The sequence below is a fragment of the Neomonachus schauinslandi genome, chromosome 5, assembly GCF_002201575.2.
Source record: "Neomonachus schauinslandi chromosome 5, ASM220157v2, whole genome shotgun sequence".
Taxonomy (NCBI): Eukaryota; Metazoa; Chordata; class Mammalia; order Carnivora; family Phocidae; genus Neomonachus; species Neomonachus schauinslandi.
This window is the reverse complement of record NC_058407.1, coordinates 167,330,005-167,350,217: the sequence shown is the minus strand read 5'-3', so window position 1 is coordinate 167,350,217 and position 20,213 is coordinate 167,330,005. Positions and strand designations below refer to the sequence as shown.

General features: G+C 52.0%; 1 protein-coding gene across 1 annotated transcript in view; it reads left to right on the top strand.

Moving 5' to 3' along the window:
* HIP1 (huntingtin interacting protein 1) overlaps positions 1–20,213 on the top strand; it is a 145,714-nt gene that overhangs the window by 104,857 nt on the left and 20,644 nt on the right. Inside the window, exons 5-16 of the mRNA XM_021700347.2 lie at positions 3,133–3,213; positions 6,609–6,685; positions 7,108–7,169; positions 11,181–11,321; positions 13,667–13,724; positions 16,612–16,687; positions 16,800–16,940; positions 17,330–17,427; positions 17,789–17,861; positions 18,539–18,722; positions 19,158–19,246; positions 19,816–19,932. Of these exons, the coding sequence (XP_021556022.2) occupies positions 3,133–3,213; positions 6,609–6,685; positions 7,108–7,169; positions 11,181–11,321; positions 13,667–13,724; positions 16,612–16,687; positions 16,800–16,940; positions 17,330–17,427; positions 17,789–17,861; positions 18,539–18,722; positions 19,158–19,246; positions 19,816–19,932 (1,197 nt within the window). The remainder of the gene's footprint in view (positions 1–3,132; positions 3,214–6,608; positions 6,686–7,107; positions 7,170–11,180; positions 11,322–13,666; positions 13,725–16,611; positions 16,688–16,799; positions 16,941–17,329; positions 17,428–17,788; positions 17,862–18,538; positions 18,723–19,157; positions 19,247–19,815; positions 19,933–20,213) is intronic.

Genomic DNA, 20,213 nt, shown 5'->3' with positions numbered 1-20,213 from the left:
CATGATCCCAGGGTCCTGGGATCGAGCCCCGCATCGGGCTCCCTGCTCAACGGGAAGCCTGCCTCTCCCTCTCCCGCTCCCCCTGCTTGTGTTCCTCTCTCGCTGTGTCTCTCTCTGTCAAATAAATAAATAAAATCTTCAAAAGTGGCTGCACCATTCTACATTCCCACCGAGCAATGAGCAAGAGGTCCTGTGGCCCACATCCTCACGGAATTTGGTGTTATCAGTATTCTGGATTTTGGCCATTCTCACAAGTGTGTACTGGTATCTCAGTGTTGTTTTAATTTGTGTTTCCTGGTAACATACGAGGGGGAGCATCTCTTTGTACATTCATTTGCTATCTTCTTTGGAGAGGTGTCTGTTAAGGTCTTTGGCCCATTTCTTTAATCAGGCTGTTTATCTTCTTATTGTTGAGTTTTATTTTTTTTAAGATTTTATTTATCTATTTGACAGAGACATAGAGAGAGAGGGAACACAAGCAGGGGGAGTGGGAGAGGGAGAAGGAGGCTTCCCGCAGAGCAGGGAGCCCGATGTGGGGCTTGATCCCAGGACCCTGGGATCATGACCTGAGCCGAAGGCAGACACTTAATGGCTGAGCCACCCAGGCACCCCTGTTGTTAAGTTTTAAGAGTACTTTATATGTTTCGCATAACAGTCCTTTATCAGATGTGTCCCAGTTTGTGGGTTCTCATTCTCTTGACAGTGATTTTTCCATACTTTTTTTAATTTTAATGAAGTCCAGCTTGATGATCAATTATTTCTTTCATGGAGCGTGACTCTGGTGTTCTATCTAAAAAGTCATTGCCGTACCCAAGGTCATCTGTTACCTCCTATGACTTTTATAGTTTTACGTTTTACATTGAAGTCTATGACCGATTCATCTTTTGCTTTTTGATCCTGGTGCCTTTTCATGTGAAATATAGTTGTCTTCGATGATAACCATAGTTTCACTTTGTCTGCTCTCCGCTACTTTCTAATTTTTCCATGACGAACAAGTACAATGTACAATTCATAAAATACGATTTTTCATAGAAAACTAATACATTAGGAAATAGTCTAATCTCTGGCATTGATATTTTTAACCTCCTCTGATGACCCCACTCTCTTTGGTGCCCTTCGAGGCATGTGTCAGTGGGGTTCCTCTACTCTAGAGGATGTAGATGCACCCAGAGATGTAGAAGTTAGAGCTCATGTGGGAACCACAGCTGTTTGGCTCAAGGGTTCTTTGTGCCCCTACCCCCCCTCCTCTTTTGTGTGCACCTGGGACTTGCAAGCATCACGCTGCTAATTCCAGCTTCTTCTCAGGCACCCAGGACATGACTGCATGGGCAGATTCCACGGGAAGGCTTATTTGTCCCCAGCTGGGATCTGGGATCTGTCCCATTTCCATCCCCATCCCATGTAGAATGCTCTAGCTGCTCTCAGTCGGCTGGAGTCCATCTGGAAGAGGTGCTTCCTCTCCTGCACTTAGATAGAGAGACAGGAGGAAGGAAATAGCCTGTGACCAGACTATGATTACTCAGGGTGGGAGACTTAAAATTCTTAAATCAGAAGCCTTGTCTAGAAGTCATGCAAAGGAAGTTCTCGTGTTGGTACATAAGATTATACGGTAAGAACATTCATTGCAATATAGCTTATAATAGAAAAACATGCCTGCAGGGCGCCTGGATGGCTCAGTTGTTAAGTGTCTGCCTTTGGCTCAGGTCATGATCCCGGGGTCCTGGGATCGAGCCCCGCGTTGGGCTCCCTGCTCAGCAGGAAGCCTGCTTCTCCCTCTCCCACTCCCCCTGCTTGTGTTCCTGCTCTCGTTATCTCTCTCTCTGTCAAATAAATAAATAAAATCTTTAAAAAAAAATGCATGTAACTAAGACGTACAACAATAGGGAGTTCGTTTGATAAATTACAGTATACACTCGATAAAAATATCATTAAAAATATCACTAAATAATGAAACAGAAGAAAATTTGAGAAGATAGAGAAAAAATTGAAGTATATTAAGTTAAAAAATGGACTCCATTTTATATTTTAAAATAAAGGTGGAACACAGGATTTTTAAGGCAGTGAAACTATTGTGCGTGATACCATAATGGTAGGTACAGGGCGTTATCCATTTGTCAAAACCCATAGAATGTACCACACCAAGAGTGATTCCTAAGGTAAACTTCACTTTGGACAATAATGATGTATCAGGGAAGGTTTGTCAGTTGGAACAAATGTCCTACTCTGGTGCTGATGTTGACAGTGGGGACAGTTTTGTACACGTGGGAACAGGGGGTATATAGGAGATCCCTGTACTTTCTGCTCAATTTTGCTGAGAACCTAAAACAGCTCGAATAAATAACATCTACATTATTTTAGGCGCACCTGGCTGGCTCAGTCAGAAGAGCTGTGACTTTTTTTTTTAAAGATTTTATGCATTTATTAAACTTTTTTTTTTTTCATTTTTTTTCAAGATTTTATTTATTTGAGAGAGAGGAGTGAGAAAGAGAGAGAGCAAGCACGAGCAGGGGAGGAGTAGATGGGGAGGGAGAAGCAGACTCCCCACTGAGCAGGGAGCCTGATGTGGGGCTCGATCCTGGGACCCCAGGATCATGACCTGAGCCAAAAGCAGACAGAGGGGCAGAGGGAGAGAGAGAGAATCTCCAGCAGACCCTGCAGTGAGTGATCAGCGATCACTGATTCCACTACCCCGAGATCACTGATTCCACTACCCCGAGATCGTGACCTGAGCCAGCATCAAGAGTTGGACGCTCAACCGACTGAGCCACCCAAGCGCCCCAAACATGCGACTCTTACTCTCAGGATCATGAATTTGAGCCCCATGTTGGGTGCAGAGATTACTTAAATAATAAAACTTTAAAAAAAAAATGTCTGTTTAAATTGAAAAAAGATTAAATAAAATAACATTTTGTACTCCAGAATGTTCGCCATGATTCTGTCTGGTGTTTAGATTAAGGGTGATTTGTTTGTACCTTTGCTTTTGTGTATCTTCCAGAATTTTCCACAATGGCCATTTGTTATTTTCAGTATCAGAAAAAAATATATCTATTGTTGAAAACAGAAGTCCTCGCTGTCAGTCTCTCCCCCCAAATGTTAGTATTGATACCCTGCTTTCTTTTCTTTTCCCGAAAGGGCCACCTGAGCGAGGGGTATGGACAGCTCTGCAGCATCTACCTCAGACTGCTAAGAACGAAGATGGAATATCACACCAAAGTGAGTCTGCCAACGGTTCTGCATACAGGCCCCCCACTCCCATCCCTCCCCCCCACAACCTCCCCACCCCGGCCACCTCTGTGGGCCAAACTCTCAGGTCCTTCCGGGAATAAGGTGGCCCGGGCCCCTCAGGGAGCGTTTATACCACATCCAGTGAGAGGAAGGTATTTTATAGGATGGCTGCAGTGGGACTCAGGACTGGGATTCTGGCCCACATTTTCCGCACCTTTTTATTCCCCATCTTGCAGAGAGGACCCCTATCTACTAGGCTGCCTTAGGAAAATGTTTCAGAAGCACTGCCTTGACTGTGAATAAAAACAGTCCCTTCCTTTTACGTAGTGAGTTCCCACACAGAACCTTCTTTGCATCCATCTGTGGCCTTAGACGGTCTTTCTAATGCGCTGGATGCAGGTAAAACCGTCGTGCTGGGTAACCCGGTGGCACGTAAGTATACGTAGAAAGTGTCTGCTCGGCAGGAGTGCCCGGGTGCATCAGGGGAAGGAGGCTTACGCACCTGCGGCACCAAGTCACAGTGCGCAGCGGTCCCACGAGCCTGTAGAAGGAGCCAGAGGCCTTCTGAGATGATGCGGGGCCATGGCGTGGAAGGGGAAGATGAAGGAAGCGGATCGAGGCGGACGGTGGAGGGAGGGTGTGGATGGAGCAGGGGTGGGCAGGAATGGCCTGGAAGCAGAGCGGGGAGCTGGCATTGGAAATGAGGAAGGGAGGAGATTTACCTCTTATGGACTCGGGGGAAGGGGGGGCTCTGATTCACGGAACCCACCCTGCTGTGCTAGCCATTCCTGGTTAATTCTCGCCGCGACCCTAAGAAGGTGGTATTCTTATAGCCTAGGAAAATGAAACTGGGAGCGTGCTCGAGTGTCTTGCCTTGTCATGCAGCTCCTCGGCTATGAGGTGGGACTTGAACCCAGGCCTGTAGGGCAAAAAAGCCCCTGCCGCTCAGTGGCCACCCTTCCCTCTGCTTGTGTGGAGCCGGGTGCTTGCCGCAGCCCAGAACTGGGTTAGGTTCTGAAGAGAGAAAGGTGAAGGGACTTTGGCCCGGCCTCCAGGAGTCGTATTTGCTTGGGAGACAAGCCGGGCAAGTCCAGTGAGGACCGGAACTGAGAGATGCACAAGATGGTACAGGAGCTTGTAATGGGGTACCGTGCCCAGACACCAGCCACCCAGGTAGGCTTCTCAAAGGCAGAACACCTGAGCTCACCCCCAGCTCAGTGGCTGAAACACGAGCAGCCTTTTATCATCGCTCACGCCTTCTGTGGGTCGGATGTTCCAGAAGGGCTGGGCTGGGCAGTTGCAGGCTGCAGGTCCCCTATGCGGTCCCAGTCCGGTGCTGGCTGGAGCTGGGACAGTGTGGACGTGGCCTGGCGTCTCCCTCCTCACGAAGTCTCAGTGCTTGTGAGGACTCCCTTGCAGCCCGGCCAGTTTCCCAAGAGAACAAGGTAGAAGTGCGTGGCGTTTATAAGACTCAGCCTCGAAGTCACAGAGCATCCCTTCCACTGTCCTATATGGGCTGAGGCAGTCACAGGGGTCCCTGGATTCAAGGGGGTGGGACAGGGACCACACCAGCCAAGGTGGAATGTCGAAATCACGTTGTAAAGACAGCGTGTCGAACCGGAGGGGCAGCTGGTGTTGGACATACAGTCTGCCGGTCTGCCCTCTGGCCCCACAGTTCGTTTCCTGCCCTCCCTCCCTCCCAGGGAATACACTCACACCTCCCCCAGGCCCCCAGAGCCTTGTCTGCCACCTTGCAGGTAGAGGAAAGGCCACTGAAGAAGGGCAGGGCGGCCGTGCCAGGCAGAGGGTCAGCTGCAGACAGAAGGGCTTGAGGCCCAGCACAATCTTGGGTTCCTGAGGAACGAGCCACACATCCTCCTCAGTGTGAGGAACAGGCAGGTGGAGAGTGGGGAGGGGGTGACCGGGCAGCTGTGTGAGACCATCCCACTAAGAGTGGAAGACGGTGAGAGCCAGATTAGGACGGTGGTCCCCGGGACAGGCCAGAGTGGTGGGGGCTCTGAAGACTGGCAGGAGGGGTGGGGGGCAACAGCTACGGAGATGTGGGGCCCGTGGGAACAACCTGGGCAATTGCAAGAAGTGCAGGAGCCCAGGGAAGCAAGTGAGGCCACGGGCGCTCTGGACTCCGAGCTCCGGGAAGACAGAGGACAGGTGTGTGTGTCTCCTCGTGTCCTGTGTCCTGTGCCCTGTGCCCTGCCCAGCATCTAGCGCAGAACAGGTGCTCAATCAGGACTCCTTCCATGAGGGACAGAATGAACCAGAACCTAGATCTGATCAAATAGCGCACAAGGAGGCCTGATCCCGAGTCAGGAGAGAGGCTGGCCCTTCCTCTTTTGAAGCAGGAGGAACGGAAGGATAGCTGGCACATTCAAAACAGGGGAGGGAGTGGGAAGCAAGATGCTGAGGGAGATCCGGAGATGTAAGGAGGAAGGCACGGACCAGGGCGGTGAGGAGCCGGGCCAGTAGCCAGGACCAGGAAGGGGCACTAAGGTTGGAGAACATGATTAAAGGGGACTCCAGCTGTGAGTCCTTCTCTAGGGATGTTGGCAGCTGGTCCTCGAACAAAGACCCAGGCTCGCAGGGTTTTGACAGCAGTGTGGTGGAAGAACAGGCAGCAAGAAGGGCAAAGGACACAAGAACCGGTCTCTGTCCAGACTGAGCGAGGTTAAATACGGCCAGAAGGGGGCGCTCAAGGAACTGGCCGGCTCTGAGACAGAGGAGCCCTGGGGGTGAGCCTGAGGGCTGGAGGGGGCGGCCAGGGCAGAGGGAAGAGCCAGGAGGTGTGCAGTGGAGGATTTATGTCTTCAGAGCCTAAAGTATTCTCCGTGGAATTGAGACCCCTTGACTGGCCACCCGTCAGTGCCCGTCTGCACCTTTCCCTCTGCCTGTGTTCCAACCACTCCAAGGCAGGCCACACTGGGGAAGAGATAATGCCAATATGAAAATGGGTTTGCCTTCCCCGAACTCGCAATGGCAGCTTCGGGAAGCGGCCGAAGGACAGAGGGAAGCATGGGTGGGGTTCAGAATGTACTGGGGATACATAAATGCGGGACTGTCTGCGCCTCGTGGATGGTCGAGGGCCGGCCACTGTCACACTAGGCCTCACTGAGGGCCAGAGAGCATCTTTAGAAGAATGTTCCAGGACATGAACTGTTAGGGCAGAGCCCTGTCCTGGCTCCCAGATACAGGATGGAGCCTTCACCTCTGATGATGGGTAGTGAGCTGGTCAGGGGGTCTGTGTGCATTGACACATCCCCCACAAAGGGTGTGGGTGGCTGCACGAGCAGACTCAAGCCTGCTGCTGCCCGATGTCAGCTTAGTTGAGGTGCCCTGTCCTGACTGCCATCCTCTGCCTCCCTTTCCAGAATCCCAGGTTCCCAGGCAACCTTCAGATGAGCGACCGGCAGCTGGATGAGGCTGGAGAGAGCGACGTTAACAACTTGTGAGTGGCCGTCCTCATGCTGGGGACCCAGCAGGGAAGAAAGCTCGATGTTGTCACACAGGGCCTGATGGGCAAGGGCAGTGGCTGGGGTGGGGCCACTTAGTGTTGGTGCCTCATCCAGAATCCTTCCAGGCTGCCCAGGGTTCGATTCTCGGTGTCACCCGCTGCCCTCCCCACCCAGCATGGCACCTGCCCTCCCCTCTGCCACCATCACTGTGGAATTCACCCTGCTTGATCTTCAAATGGCCTTAAGACCCATGTGGGTGGGGGCTAAGGATTGGGTGTGGGGGTGGGCGTGTCTCTGTGTGTGCACGCACGTATGCATTGGGGACAGAGACAGCAACACAGAGCAGGGGGGAGGGGACAGGTGAAGCGCTGGCCTCAGGCTCTGGAATATAAGCTCTCTCTCCTCTTGTGTCCAGTTTCCAGCTAACAGTGGAGATGTTTGACTACCTGGAGTGTGAACTTAATCTCTTCCAAACCGGTGAGTCTCTCCCTCCCATCTGGCCCAAGCTGTCATGGGAATTGCCTAATTCTGAGCTTTGTTCCCGGCTTAGACCAGCCGTCCTAGCCCCCTTCTCCCTACGAGGTTATGCAGCACATGTCAGGAAATGGGAATATCCATACCCTATCTCTGCTTTCCTCGTCCCTGGTGCAGGGAGGGGCTGGAGCTCATGGGTGTTTTCAGAGTCGGTGATTTCATTCTGAGCAGAACGACCATGCTCCCCACCCTGCGGGCCTCCCAGAGCCCAAAGACGGGTCTGACCTCTTTGATAACCTTCGGACTGTGGCCCCCGAGCTGGCCAGTGCTTTGTCTGCCACTCAGCTGGGTTGGCACTCGGGATGGATTGCTGCTCAGGAGGAGGGGCTGCTGTGTGCTGTTTGGTCGGCAGCCAGGGTCGACCAGCTGGTCGAGTTGAGTTGTTGGCCAAGTCCATGTGAGAGGCCCACGAAGCCCCTTTCCACTAGCAAGGAGAATTGGCCGCCCTTCCAGGCTCCCTTCGCTGAGAGTTCTGGTGCCTCCCGGCTGTCAGCCCCCAACACTTCCCTGACCGGAATCAGGAAGGAAGCAGTCCGTTCCCTTCTCTTTGCTGTCCCTTCTTCCCACACCTGCCAGCATGACTCCCCCTTCTCTCCTGGGGAACAGAAAAGCCCGTTTCCTAAGATTCAAGATGCTCCACAACGAGTGCCCAGCTCCGTGAAAGAGTGGATTCCAAGCTAGGAGTATTTATGCACAAGCTTGGTGACCTTCTCAGCATTTGGACATGTGGGACCCACTCTTGGGGCTCTGATTTTCTCAGGAAAAACAGACCCTCTCTCCCCCTGAATTATACCTTCCTTTGGCATGTAAGCAGCTACTTACAACTGGCCTGATACCAGCCAGCGCTGGGCCAGGGCTGGGCCAGGGTGGCAAATGCCTTCGTACTTCGGCCAATCAGTTCAGTGCTGGATGTGTGAGAGGATCACCACAACCAGTTGGGAACCGTGATTTGCAGGAGAAAGAAGAAGGTCAGTAGAGAAGTAAAAGTGAAACACAAAATAGAATCCCTGCCCTAAGGTGTTCCCAGCCAGGTAGGAGAAATAGTATGGATGCATTTTTTTAAATATTTTTTATTTTGTTAAAGATTTATTTATTTATTAGAGAGCATGAGTGGGAAGGGCAGAGGGAGAGGGAGAGAGAGAATCTCAAGCAGACTCCCTGCTGAGCGTGGAGCCCAACTTGGGGCTCGATGCTACGACCCACGAGATCATGACCTGAGTCGAAACCAAGAGTTGGACGCTCAACCGACTGAGCCAACCAGACACCCCTCCCTGGCTGTTTTTATACGTGTTGATCACTTGTATTAATACCACTGGATGCTGAGCTCCTCCCTGGAATCTGGAACCATGTCCTACTCATCTTTGAGTACTTCCCTCCATTCTAGCCCAGTGTCTGGTATATAGCAAGTGTTCAACAAAATTCAAGAATGTGTGCTTCAGATAAACAGCAGTGAGGAAAGGACAGGGGAACAGTGCTCATAAAACGGTATCAATATCCAGCCCAATGCTGTGGAACTGTCAGGAGTGAATCAGCCACTTTGAGTTTCCTAGGGGGGAGCAGCTACCCCAAGTCTTGGCACAAACCCCAACATGGTTAAATGGTGGTGGCTTTCTTGCCCCTGAGCAAGCACTGATTCGGAATCAAGAGCCCTGTACCACTCATCTCCCCCGCTCCCTATCCCGTCCCCAGTTCCCTACTGTGTGCCGCAAAAACCAGGGGAACTGGCATTGGAAGAAATCCCTCCAGCTTCTGAGTCCTAGTCTGTGACCCTGCAAGGTGCCAGCCAGTACCCTCAGGTGCCCCTGGTTTTCACCTGTGGGAAACGTGGGCCAGTTACAGTTAACATTTATTTCCAGCTCTTGCAACGGTTCTCCAAGTGTGGTCCTCTGGACCAGCACCATCAGCGTCTCCTGAGAACTTGTTAGAAATGCAAAGCCCCTGGTGCCACCCTAGACCTACTGAATCTGAATCTCTGAGGGTGGGGCCCAGCCATCTGCGTTTTAGCAGCCTACTCCCTCCCCAGCCAGGTCTACACTGTCCAATAAGGTCGCCACTGTCCAATAGGTAGCGCCTATTTAAATTAATTTAAATTACATTAATTAGATTACATCTATTTAAATAAGTTATAATTGAATAACATTAAAAAGTCAGGTCCTCGGTTGCACTAGCCATATTTCAGGCACCCGGTAGCCCCATGTGGCTGCCATACTGAATGGCTCATAGGGACACTTACGCCATCACAGAATTCTTTTGCACAGTGCTACCGACTGATTCTGCTTCACGAGAACCACTCAGCCAGGAAATACAGCTTTCAACCCTAGCTGCATGTTAGAATCACCTGGGGGGCTTTTGAAACCTACCAATGCCCCAACCCTACCCCAGACCAACTAAAACAGAATGGGAGGTAGGGGAGTTGCTGGGAAACATTAGATTTTGAATTTTCCCAGGTGATGCTAATCAATCTCAAAGCCAACACCGAGAATCACTGCAGTGCTCCGCACTTTACACGACCCTGTCCTTGAATACGCACAAGACCCTTTCGAGGTACGTGCTCTTAGAAGCCCCTGCATTTTACAGAAGACCATCTGGAGGCACAAAGAGGTTGAGTAACTTGTCCCCGGTCACACTGCTCTAGATTACCGGATGCCAAGGGGCATTCCTGGCAAGTGGCGGCCGGGCTGGAAGATGGAGTGGTCTGTGATCCCTTGCTAGAGTGGAGCCCAAGGAAGTCCGTGAACTTGAGGATGGCCGCCTTGCAATGACAGCTGCTTTTAATTTGTGTCAAAAAGAGAAGCTCCTTTTCATTAGAACTGTTTGGGATTTTTTTTTTTTTTTCCAGCTGCCAGAGTAAGCCAGTTAACAGGGAATCGTGCAGTGAGGGAAGGCTGAGCACAGCTGCTCTGGGCTTTCCTCTGGGGCAGTCGGGCTCACTGATTTTTCTCGATGCTGGCCATGGTAGAGTCTCTGCAGGTGGTGGGCAGCCACTGCAGGAAGGAGTTCGGCTCTGGCCAGTGGTGTGCACTGAGTGTCCACGGCCAGACATCTGGTTGCTTAGTTTAAGAACAAGGGGTACGGGGCGCCTGAGTGGTGCAGTCAGTTGAGCATCCAACTCTTGGTTTCAGTGATCTCAGGGTCGTAGGATCGAGCCCCACATCAGGCTCTGCGCTTTGCGTGGAGTCTGCTTGGGATTCTCTCTCCCTCTCTCTCTCTGCCCCTCCTGCTTGTGTTCTCTCTCTTTCCCTAAAATAAATTTAAAAAAGGGGGCGCCTGGGTGGCTCAGTCGTTAAGCGTCTGCCTTCGGCTCAGGTCATGATCCCAGGGTCCTGGGAACGAGCCCCACATCGGGCTCCCTACTCCACGGGAAGCCTGCTTCTCCCTCTCCCACTCCCCCTGCTTGTGTTCCCTCTCTTGCTGTCTCTCTCTCTGTCAAATAAATAAATAAAATCTTTAAAAAAAAAAAAAGAACAAGGGAGCAGAGGGTAACGTGGAGGGGTCTGTGGAGCAAGACAGGGAGGGAGCAACGTGCTGTCTGGAGCTCGAGAGAGTGGAGGGCAGCACTTCAGCTGACCTGCCCCCCCAGGGACCGACAGCAGCCTTTGATCCTGATGGTTCATCCTCAGCCCTGTGCACCCAGGGCTCCTGCATATGTCCCTTTTTGGTGTCCCAAGACCCTGTGGCAAGCCTCCAGGAAGCCAGGGCTGAATTATTCCCTCCTTCGTGTCCTGATTAATGTTTGCTATTTTCCCCATGTGATTGCCTTCCGGGGACTCACCCTGTTTCCTCCCATGTGTACCTGTCCCACGGGAGTGTTGTAAGGGGTAACTGCGGTCCGATGACATAGCATATGCACAGAGCGGGTCCTTGGCATGTGTCAGACCCCTGTCTTCTGCCCCTCTGAGAAGGTCACCTGCAGTTTCTTATCCCCTACTGCCTGTGTCCCCCTTTATTCCCTAGTGTTCAATTCCCTGGACATGTCCCGCTCGGTGTCCGTGACGGCAGCCGGGCAGTGCCGCCTCGCCCCGCTGATCCAGGTCATATTGGACTGCAGTCATCTGTATGATTACACTGTCAAGCTCCTCTTCAAACTCCACTCCTGTGAGTACAATGGGCCGGATCTTCTCTGTGCGCCTCTGGCTGGAAGGAGGATTACAGCCAGAGGCTGTCCCTTCAGTGCCCTTTCTGCCACTGCTCCCAAAGTTCTTAGAGCTCCCAACCCCCTTGAGGAGCAGGGCACAAGCTTTGTTGTGCCCGGGGAAACACCTGGCTCTCCATAGCAGTGTCCTGGGACAGCTCCCTCCCTCCACCTCTGGCTTCATCACATCTCTGTCCACACGTGTCATGTATTCTAGGACCCACATGAGTGATACCAGGCCCAGCCTGGACCCACAGGTGCAAGGACAGTGGTCTCCAAAGTGTTCATCCACGCAGCTTCTCTGGACATGTGGAACTTTATGGGGAAATAGAAAACAAAACAGAGCTGCTCTCCTACATGGTGGGCCAGCCCCTACCCAGCCACAGGTCCCTGGGATGCTTTTGCAGATTCTATCTTGGAAACTACTGTAGAGTTCTTATACTTTTGTGTGCTTCTTGTTTATACAATGTGTGCGGGTCCTGCTCCTGTGGGGTCTGCTGTGGGTGGGTCCAGTAGGTTTGGGGTGTGCATGGTGAAACCATACCCCAGGTGAAGCTGATTTGGGTGGTTTCTGGTCCACACTCAGAGGCGTTCCCCCTGAGGGATATACACGTGCAGAATGTATGGATGAGGGAGAACTAAGAAACATCAAGACCTGAGTGGATACAAGCAAGGTTTTACGGCCCTGGCAAAGGGACAAGGATGCATGTCGGAAGACAGGGACAAGGGATAGTCTAGAACTGTGGTCACTGACAAGAAGTGGGTCTGGTTATTTAGGGGGGACAGGAAGCGGCATCACTCGGGTTAATCCAGGAGCATCTCGTGGAAGGGAGGTTGGAATCGGATGTTTAAGTGTTAGGAAGGCTTTGGACAAGTGAGCGCACCCAGAGGGGCAGAGAGCAGACTGAATCCCAAGGGAAGAAAGGCAGTTATCCTGCACAATATATACTTCTCTAAAAATGAAGGTTTCATTTTAGAATAGTTTAGATCTACAGAAAAGTTGTAAAGATCGCTGAGGAAGTGTCCCCCCATACCCTGAACCCAGTTTCCTTTATTGTTAATATCTTACGTTAATATGATACATTTGTCACAATGAGTGGACTGATATTGATACATTATTATCAACTGAAGTCCATACTTTATTCAGATTTCCGTGGTTTTTACCTAACGTCTCATCCAGGACACCACATTACATTGGGTCATTGTGTCTCCCTAACCTCCTCTTGGCTGTCATAGTTTCTCGGACTTTGCGTTTTTGACAACCTTGATGGTTTCGAGAATTGGTCGGACACTTGTAGAATGTCCCCTGATTTAAGTCTGCCCGGTGGTTTTCTCATGACTGGACTGGGGTTAAGGGTTCTGGGGAGAGAGGCCACTGAGATAAAGTGCCATCATCATCCACCGTTTTGGTGGGCATTTTGAATTATCGTATGTTTATACACGTACTCCCTCTTTGTACCAAGTAAATGTATTCCTATTCAAAAACTCCTAAAATGGGGCAGTGGGAGGGATGGGGGTGGCTGGGTGATGGACACTGGGGAGGTTATGTACTATGGTGAGCGCTGTGAATTATGTAAAACTGATGAATCACAGACCTGTACCCCTGAAACAAATAACACATTTTATGTTTATTTAAAAAAATTCCTAAAATGTACGTTTAAGGAACAAGGCAAGAAATAAAGGGATCACCGAGTTGTGATCTATAGTTGAAGTATGCAGCGTCATGCATTCTGGGAGGAGAAGGGACCTCAGAGAACCCACTCTGTAGGAGAGGGGGCTGGTCTAAGAGGCTGTTGCTTGTCCAGCATCTTGCCGTTGGCCGTGACCGAGTGAGCACCGGACTGGGATCCTGAGTGTTGTCCTATAATCTTTGCCTTCTGGCAGGCATCCTCTCGTGCAGGCTCTATGGATCCCTCGCAGATTAACGTCTGTGCTGGACCGACCCAGTGCACGTACTTCTGAGAGAGCCACACCTCTGCCACCTGCTGGGGGTCCGTCCTGCTGCTTGGTCAGGTCACCACGGTGTCTTCCGTGGTCAGGAACACAACTTCCAGCCCACTGCACCCAGAATGGCTCATGCTGCAGGAACAAACAGAAGGACAGATGTGGAGGAGAAGCACCCCTAGACTCATGGCTGGCCCTTCTGGGCCCCCTTGGTTACCAGTCCCTGTTCCTGGGGCAGCTGTAGGCCTGGCAGGCTGGCCACAAGCCCCAGGGTGGATGGTCCTCTCCCTCCAGAGCCCCGCTGTGGCTCGCCTGGTCCTCCTGTGGTCCTCTTCCCTCTCACTCTTTTCCCAATTTCTTCCAGGTCTCCCAGCCGACACCCTGCAAGGCCACCGGGATCGTTTCATGGAGCAATTCACCAAGTAAGTGGCTTAAGTGAGAGAAACGAATGCTATAAACTTGATTAGTCCACACAAGAGCACTTGTTTTAAAATGACTGAGGAATGAGGGTATTGGCAGAGTAAAGCAGTAGAGTGGAGGAAGGTGACGAGGATGGCAGTAAATGTACCACCGGCTGGCGAAGCTATCCGTTCTCTAATAAAGTCCACATGAGCATGTCGGAGAAGGTGATTTCATCCATTCATTCATCACCTGCTGTATGCCCCGGGCTTCATCCTCTCTTTCTTCTCCCTACGTTCTCATACCACGTATGGTCCATGTGCGTGAAACGCAACACCCAGATCTGTATCTCTAGCTGACTGAGCCTTGCCTCTGAATTGGGTCTCACGCACCCAATTATCTGTCTTACATCTCAAACTGAGCTCTAGGTTTTCCTCCGCAAACTTTTTCTCCCAGGGTGCCTGGGTGGCGCAGTTGATTGAGCGTCCAACTCTTGGTTTCGGCTTGGGTCGTGATGGCGGGGTGGTGGAATCGAGCCCCTCATTGGGCTCTGTGCTCAGCGGGGAGTCTGCTTGAGATTCTCTCTCCCTCTTCCCCTCATGCTCTTTCTCTCTAAAAATAAATAAATAAACAACAAAAAAACCAAATTTTTTCTTCCCGGCCCTTTCTATCTCAGTAAATGCTACCACATCCATTTAGGCCAGAGATCTGGAACTCACCATTGTCCTCCTCTCCCATGTCCACTCCAGTGGCAGATGCTCTGCACATATATCTTGGCTCCAATCATAGCTGCCATCTCTGGGGCTACCATCGTTTTGTGCCACGACCCTCCAATATGGCGGATGCCCTGGGCTTCCACTCTTGCCCCCTGAAATCCTGTCCCCCCACCCCAGCAGTTAGAACAACCTCATAAAGACGTCATTCCCTTGCTCAGAGCCTTTCAGTGGCTTCTGATTACACTGAGAAGAAAATCCAAGCTCTTCTCCATGGTCTCCAAGGCCCTGCTTGCTATCTTTGACCTTATCTTTATTGTGTTTAGGGCTTATGGTGTTTCCACCACATGGGGTCCGTTTCCAGTTCCTGGAACGTTCCCAGCTCATTTCTCCATCAAGGCCTTAGTGCTTGCTGTTCCCTCTCTTTGTGAGGCTCTTCTCCCAGCCTGGCCGGCTCTGGGTCATCTTTGGTCACCTCCTCACAAAAGCATCTCTGGCCTTAAATCTTAAATCTCTTATTTAAGTCGGGTCTTCTTCATCTCCTGTTCCTCCAGCCCCACCTCCGCCCCCCCATATTCTTCAGCCCAGCACCTAATTTATTTCTTTCATGGTTCTTAGCACAGCTTTATTTATGCCTGACTCTCCATTATTACATCCCTAGCCCCTGATACGTAGCAGCCAATTACGCATAAATATTTGGATAAATTACTAAACTAGTAAGCCAGCTGTCTTGTCTAGAAGAGGAGAGTTTGTCTGACTGAGGGGTAAATTATTCTGTGCATTTGGGGAAGAAGATTGCTGGCGAGGGGAGACGTACAGTTCATCACTGGTTACGTGTGCCCAAGGAAGAGGGGAAGGAATGGCATGAGAGAGAGAACCCAGGTGCCGAGAAGAGCCCTGGGGCTCAGCACGCTCTCTTTGACCCTCTTGTTTTGCCTGTTAGTTTCTTCAGCCCTGACAACAGAGAAAAAGCATAGCTGCCAAACCCCAAGCTCAGACTTCTCTTGCTGGTTCCCCGGGCAGCAGTCAGAGGCCAAGTTCAGGGTTGTGCTAACCTCCTGGTTTCCTTATTCCATTTGAAAAGCCTTATATGTTTATTCTATAATAAATGACTTATTAAATCCTAGGAGACAGGCCCTGGGGCTGATTTCCTGGAATGGTAAATTCCAGTAGCTTATGAAAGCAAAGCAGCCTATTACTGTTGGCTCTGGCCCAGAAAGAGGGGGATGTGTGGTCAGGTGATTTTATTTCCTTTCATTTTTTTCTAGCTTATAAAACCCTCTCCCGTGAGCAGCTGCCTCACTCTCTCGTCTGCACAGACCCGGCGGCTCCCTGAGGCCTCAGTGTCCCTGAATTCGGGGAAAGTGCCAATGACCTGACAGGGGCAACCCCAACCTTGGGGTCAGAAGGGCTGGCCTGAGATCCCAGGGGTTTAGTGTATTGGGCTGAGCTGGAGGAGATTGTGGGTTGCAGGGAGAGGGCGCAGAGACCCACCATCCTCTCTCCTCTCAGGAAATCTGTCTGATGCTCTCTGCTTCCTCAGCTTTCCATGTTTTGATTCAAAATGGAGACCCGAAGATGAGAAAAAAAATTGGTTTCTTCATTCCCATACCCATCCAAGATTGGGACACAGTATAAATAGATTGCTTTTCTCCAGTGAAGTCTTGATGAGTTAATTCCTCCGTGTGTGGTTCCTTGGCAAGCCCAGCTCAGCAGGGCCCAGTCTCCCCCCTCTGGAAGCTTCTAGTCTAACTGGGGAAATAACACAGAGCTCCAAAACAAAGGGATCTCCCTCAGTAATGACGTTTCCTTCCCCATGCCTGTGGTTAGGTCGCGTATCCTCAGAGAGAGTACATTTATTTTCATGTTATTCTAAGCCAAACGTTCCTGGGAAGACATCTGCCATGCACCAGCATAGATTCCACAGCGATGCAGAAATTTGTTCTGGGGGGATCCACTCTTCCAGAGGATTCTGTCCTTTGAATCCCTCTTTCCTTACCACCACGTAAGTGAGGACAGGCTCCGGATAACCTCCCCCTGCAGCGTCACAATCGAGTCCCAGTGCCATGGAGGGTCATTTCCTTGATAGCCCGCGCCTTTGGGCTGGGCGGGCAGCAGGACAGCTGGGGGGCTGCACTGTCCCCACCCCAGGGCCGGGGAGGTGCCCAGCACCCCTCAGGCCCTTCTCCACCCCCAGGTTGAAAGATCTGTTCTACCGCTCCAGCAACCTCCAGTACTTCAAGCGGCTCATTCAGATCCCTCAACTGCCTGAGGTACGTGCGCCCGGCCCTGCCGTGGGAGCTGCCGGGTCCTGGGTGCTCTCAGATCTCAGAGACGGGCAGGACTGGCGGGTGACACGGTTTGGGGGGTGTCTTCCCTCCTCAGAACCCACCCAACTTCCTGCGGGCCTCTGCGCTGTCAGAACACATCAGCCCTGTGGTGGTCATCCCGGCCGAGGCCTCGTCCCCGGACAGCGAGCCCGTCTTGGAGAAGGATGACCTCGTGGACATGGATGCCTCCCAGCAGGTGAGGAGCACCTCCACTGGAACCCAAGGGTTAGGGTTAGGGTGACAGGTGGCGAGCCCCACGTGTTAGGGTTAGGGTTAGGATTAGGTTAGGGTTAGGGTGACAGCAGGTGGTGAGCCCCACGTGCGGCCCTTCGCGCTGCCCCATATGGGCAGGGGAGAGGCTCTGACCAAGACCCTTTGGCTGTCACCAAGCTGGACCAACTTCTAACCGAAGCGCTAACCTAGACTGAGGCCCCTGCCCTGCGGTCTCTAAGAGGGACCACAGATGGACTTGAACCCAGTTAAGAAAGGATCCCTTTTTTTTTTTTTTACATCTCACTCCTCTGAGCCCCGTACAGAAGTCTCTGGATCTCTAACTTTGTCCTCGCTCCTTTTTGGTCACCACAGAATTTATTTGACAACAAGTTTGATGACATCTTTGGCAGCTCATTCAGCAGTGACCCCTTCAATTTCAACAGTCAGAACGGCGTGAACAAGGATGAGAAGTGAGTCCACACTGGGAGCAGGCAGGTGGTGCAGAAACTACATGAAGCCGGGGTCTGGCTGGCCACCCCCGACCAGGGCGGGATGCTCAGTGACACTTGGGCCCCGCAGAGAAGTGTCGCAATGCTCAAATATCGGCCCCTGGAATCCCAGAGGGAGATCAGATGAGGTTGAAATAACCCATGGGTGTTAGATTCGGATCCAGTGACACGGAGGGTCTTAGCATATAATGTATGGAATTTCAAAAAACTTTCCCCAAATTAACACCAGCTTTTAACTTCCTCCCCTGATTTCCCAGCTCGCATTTAAAAGGAAAGGGATGGAAGCACAGTGGAAGCAAACTTGTTCTCCTTCTGTTCCCAGGGATCACTTAATTGGTCAACTATACAGAGAAGTCAGTGAGCTGAAGGCACAGCTGGAGAACATGAAGACTGAGGTATGAGTCGGGCTCTGATCCAGTTCTGGGCTTCACCGTGGCATGTTCATATTCGCAGAGACACTTGTCGGACCACATTTTAAGGGGGATGGCGGGGGTGCTCATTAGTAGAAACTCGAAAGCCAGAAGGCCCTGGTCCTTCGTGGTCTTGGTGGTGCTGCATTTCCATCATTCCTACCTTAAGAATGACTTCTGAGCCAAGCCCTGTCTCCCTTTGGTTCTTGAGTTAACCATGACCGCCGGCTGGCTGTGAAGCCAACAGTGAGGAAGACCTGTTCTCCTCCCGTGGCGATTGGAAGGTCTGATTTGTAACTCTCATGGCTGTTTGCGGGGTCTGGGGCGGTAAATAGGACTGCCCCCCAGGCCCATGGCTGGTCGGGCTTCACCCACGGGGGCAGGCAAACATCCCCTCTTCCCTCGTGCCCGCTCGTCCAGGACTGCTCCCAGGCCACTCCAACGAGACCAGAGTCCTCCTGCCGTCCCGCCGTTGTTGGCCGGTGGCTTATAATGACCAGAAGCCTCAACTCTCATGAGGCCCTTGGTGGGGGGGGGGCGGTTGTTAGGCAAACATGGGTATTCATTGGATCAGTGCTGGAAGCCTGGGAGGACCCGCTTCTCCTGCCCAGCCCAGCCCCGCGGCCCAGCGCTGGGGCTCATTGGCCGAGTCCGTCCCACAGAGCCAGCGGGCCGTGCTGCAGCTGAAGGGCCGGGTCAGCGAGCTGGAGGCTGAGCTTGCGGAACAGCAACATCTGCGGCAGCAGGCGGCTGATGACAGCGAGTTTCTCCGGGCCGAGCTGGACGAGCTCAAGAAGAAGCGCGAAGACACGGAGAAGGCCCAGCGGAGCCTGACCGAGATAGAAAGTGAGTCCGTTAGGCTGGGGCTGAAGGCGGGGGCCGCAGAGTCAGGCGAGGCTCAGGGGGAAGGATGGGGCTGGGTGGCAGAGCCCCAGCCGTGCTTCTGCCCTGAAGAGCCACCAGGAAGGACCTTCATGTCGCCAGTCTGAGGGGCGGGTGGGAGCCCAGCCAGTGGAGAGCCCCACGGGCTCAGAATGCGGGGACGGGAACCAGGAGGTGACAGTGGGGTATCTGCCTGGGGGACAGGGTCTCCGAAGGAGAGATAGCCTAACGCCAGAAACACCGATGAAGAGGAGTTTATTTCAGTAGGATTTTTGAGGGCATAGAAGGTGTTTGCATTTGTGAAAAGGAGGAAGGCTGTTCTAGGGATTCTGGCTTATGGAAGGAAGGCACAGGGTCCCAGCAGGGGTAGACTGCTCACCTTGGCTCTTGACAATACAGGGAGAGCCCAAGCCAATGAACAGCGGTACAGCAAGCTAAAGGAAAAGTACAGTGAGCTGGTGCAGAACCACGCTGACCTGCTGCGGAAGGTAGGACCCTGCACCGTGCGCTGTCCCCACAATGCAGGAGACACCGCCGCTCCATTGTCCCCACCAATTCTGAGTGGGTCACCATCATTTCATGGAAACCACTGCTTTTCAGGCTCGCTGGCCTTCCATGTCTTGACTTTTGATGTCAGCCCTGATTGGATTATCCCCCATCTTTATTATTCTTTTATTTTATTTATTCATTTATTTTTAGGGAGAGATAGAGCGGGGTTGGGGGGAAGGGTTAGAGGGAGAGAGAGAATCCCAAGCAGGCTCCACGCCCAGCGCAGAGCCTGATGTAAGGCTCAATCTCATGACCCCGAGATCATGACCTGAGCCAAAATCAAGACTCGGACGCTTAACCGACTGAGCCACTCAGTTGCCCCTGTTCTTTTAAATTCTTGAGCGTCGAGTATCTGAAGATGACATCTCTATTCTGGCTTCTCTCTGGGTAGAAAAGTGATTTCTGTGTCCAGCTGTCTGAATGTTGTCATTTGTTCTAGAAGTAGATGTTGTCCCCGAGTTGTTAAACCTGAGATAAGCCAGTTCAAGACACTGTTCCTCCCCTACAGAATGCAGAGGTGACCAAACAGGTGTCCGTGGCCAGGCAAGCCCAGGCGGATTTGGAACGAGAGAAAAAAGAGCTAGAGGACTCCTTCCAGCGAATAAGTGACCAGGCGCAGCGGAAGGTGAGGGGAAGGAAAAGTGCAGGGGGAATGAGGGAGGGGTTCTGCCTGAGCTGGAGGCGGGCCTGGGGTGCTGCCCAGGTGGGAAGACCTTGTCTTTTGCTGCAACAGGCAGCCCTGTGGGTTAGAGCCCTGTGAGCGCGTTACAAGAGGTGTGAGCATGGGACAGGGTGACCGACGCACCAGGGGTTAGAGGCATGGCGTGATAAAGAGGCTTCAGCTGAGCAGGTGCATCAGCAAAGTCTTGCCAAGGGCGAGTCTGGGACGGTTGAGAGAAGTAAAAG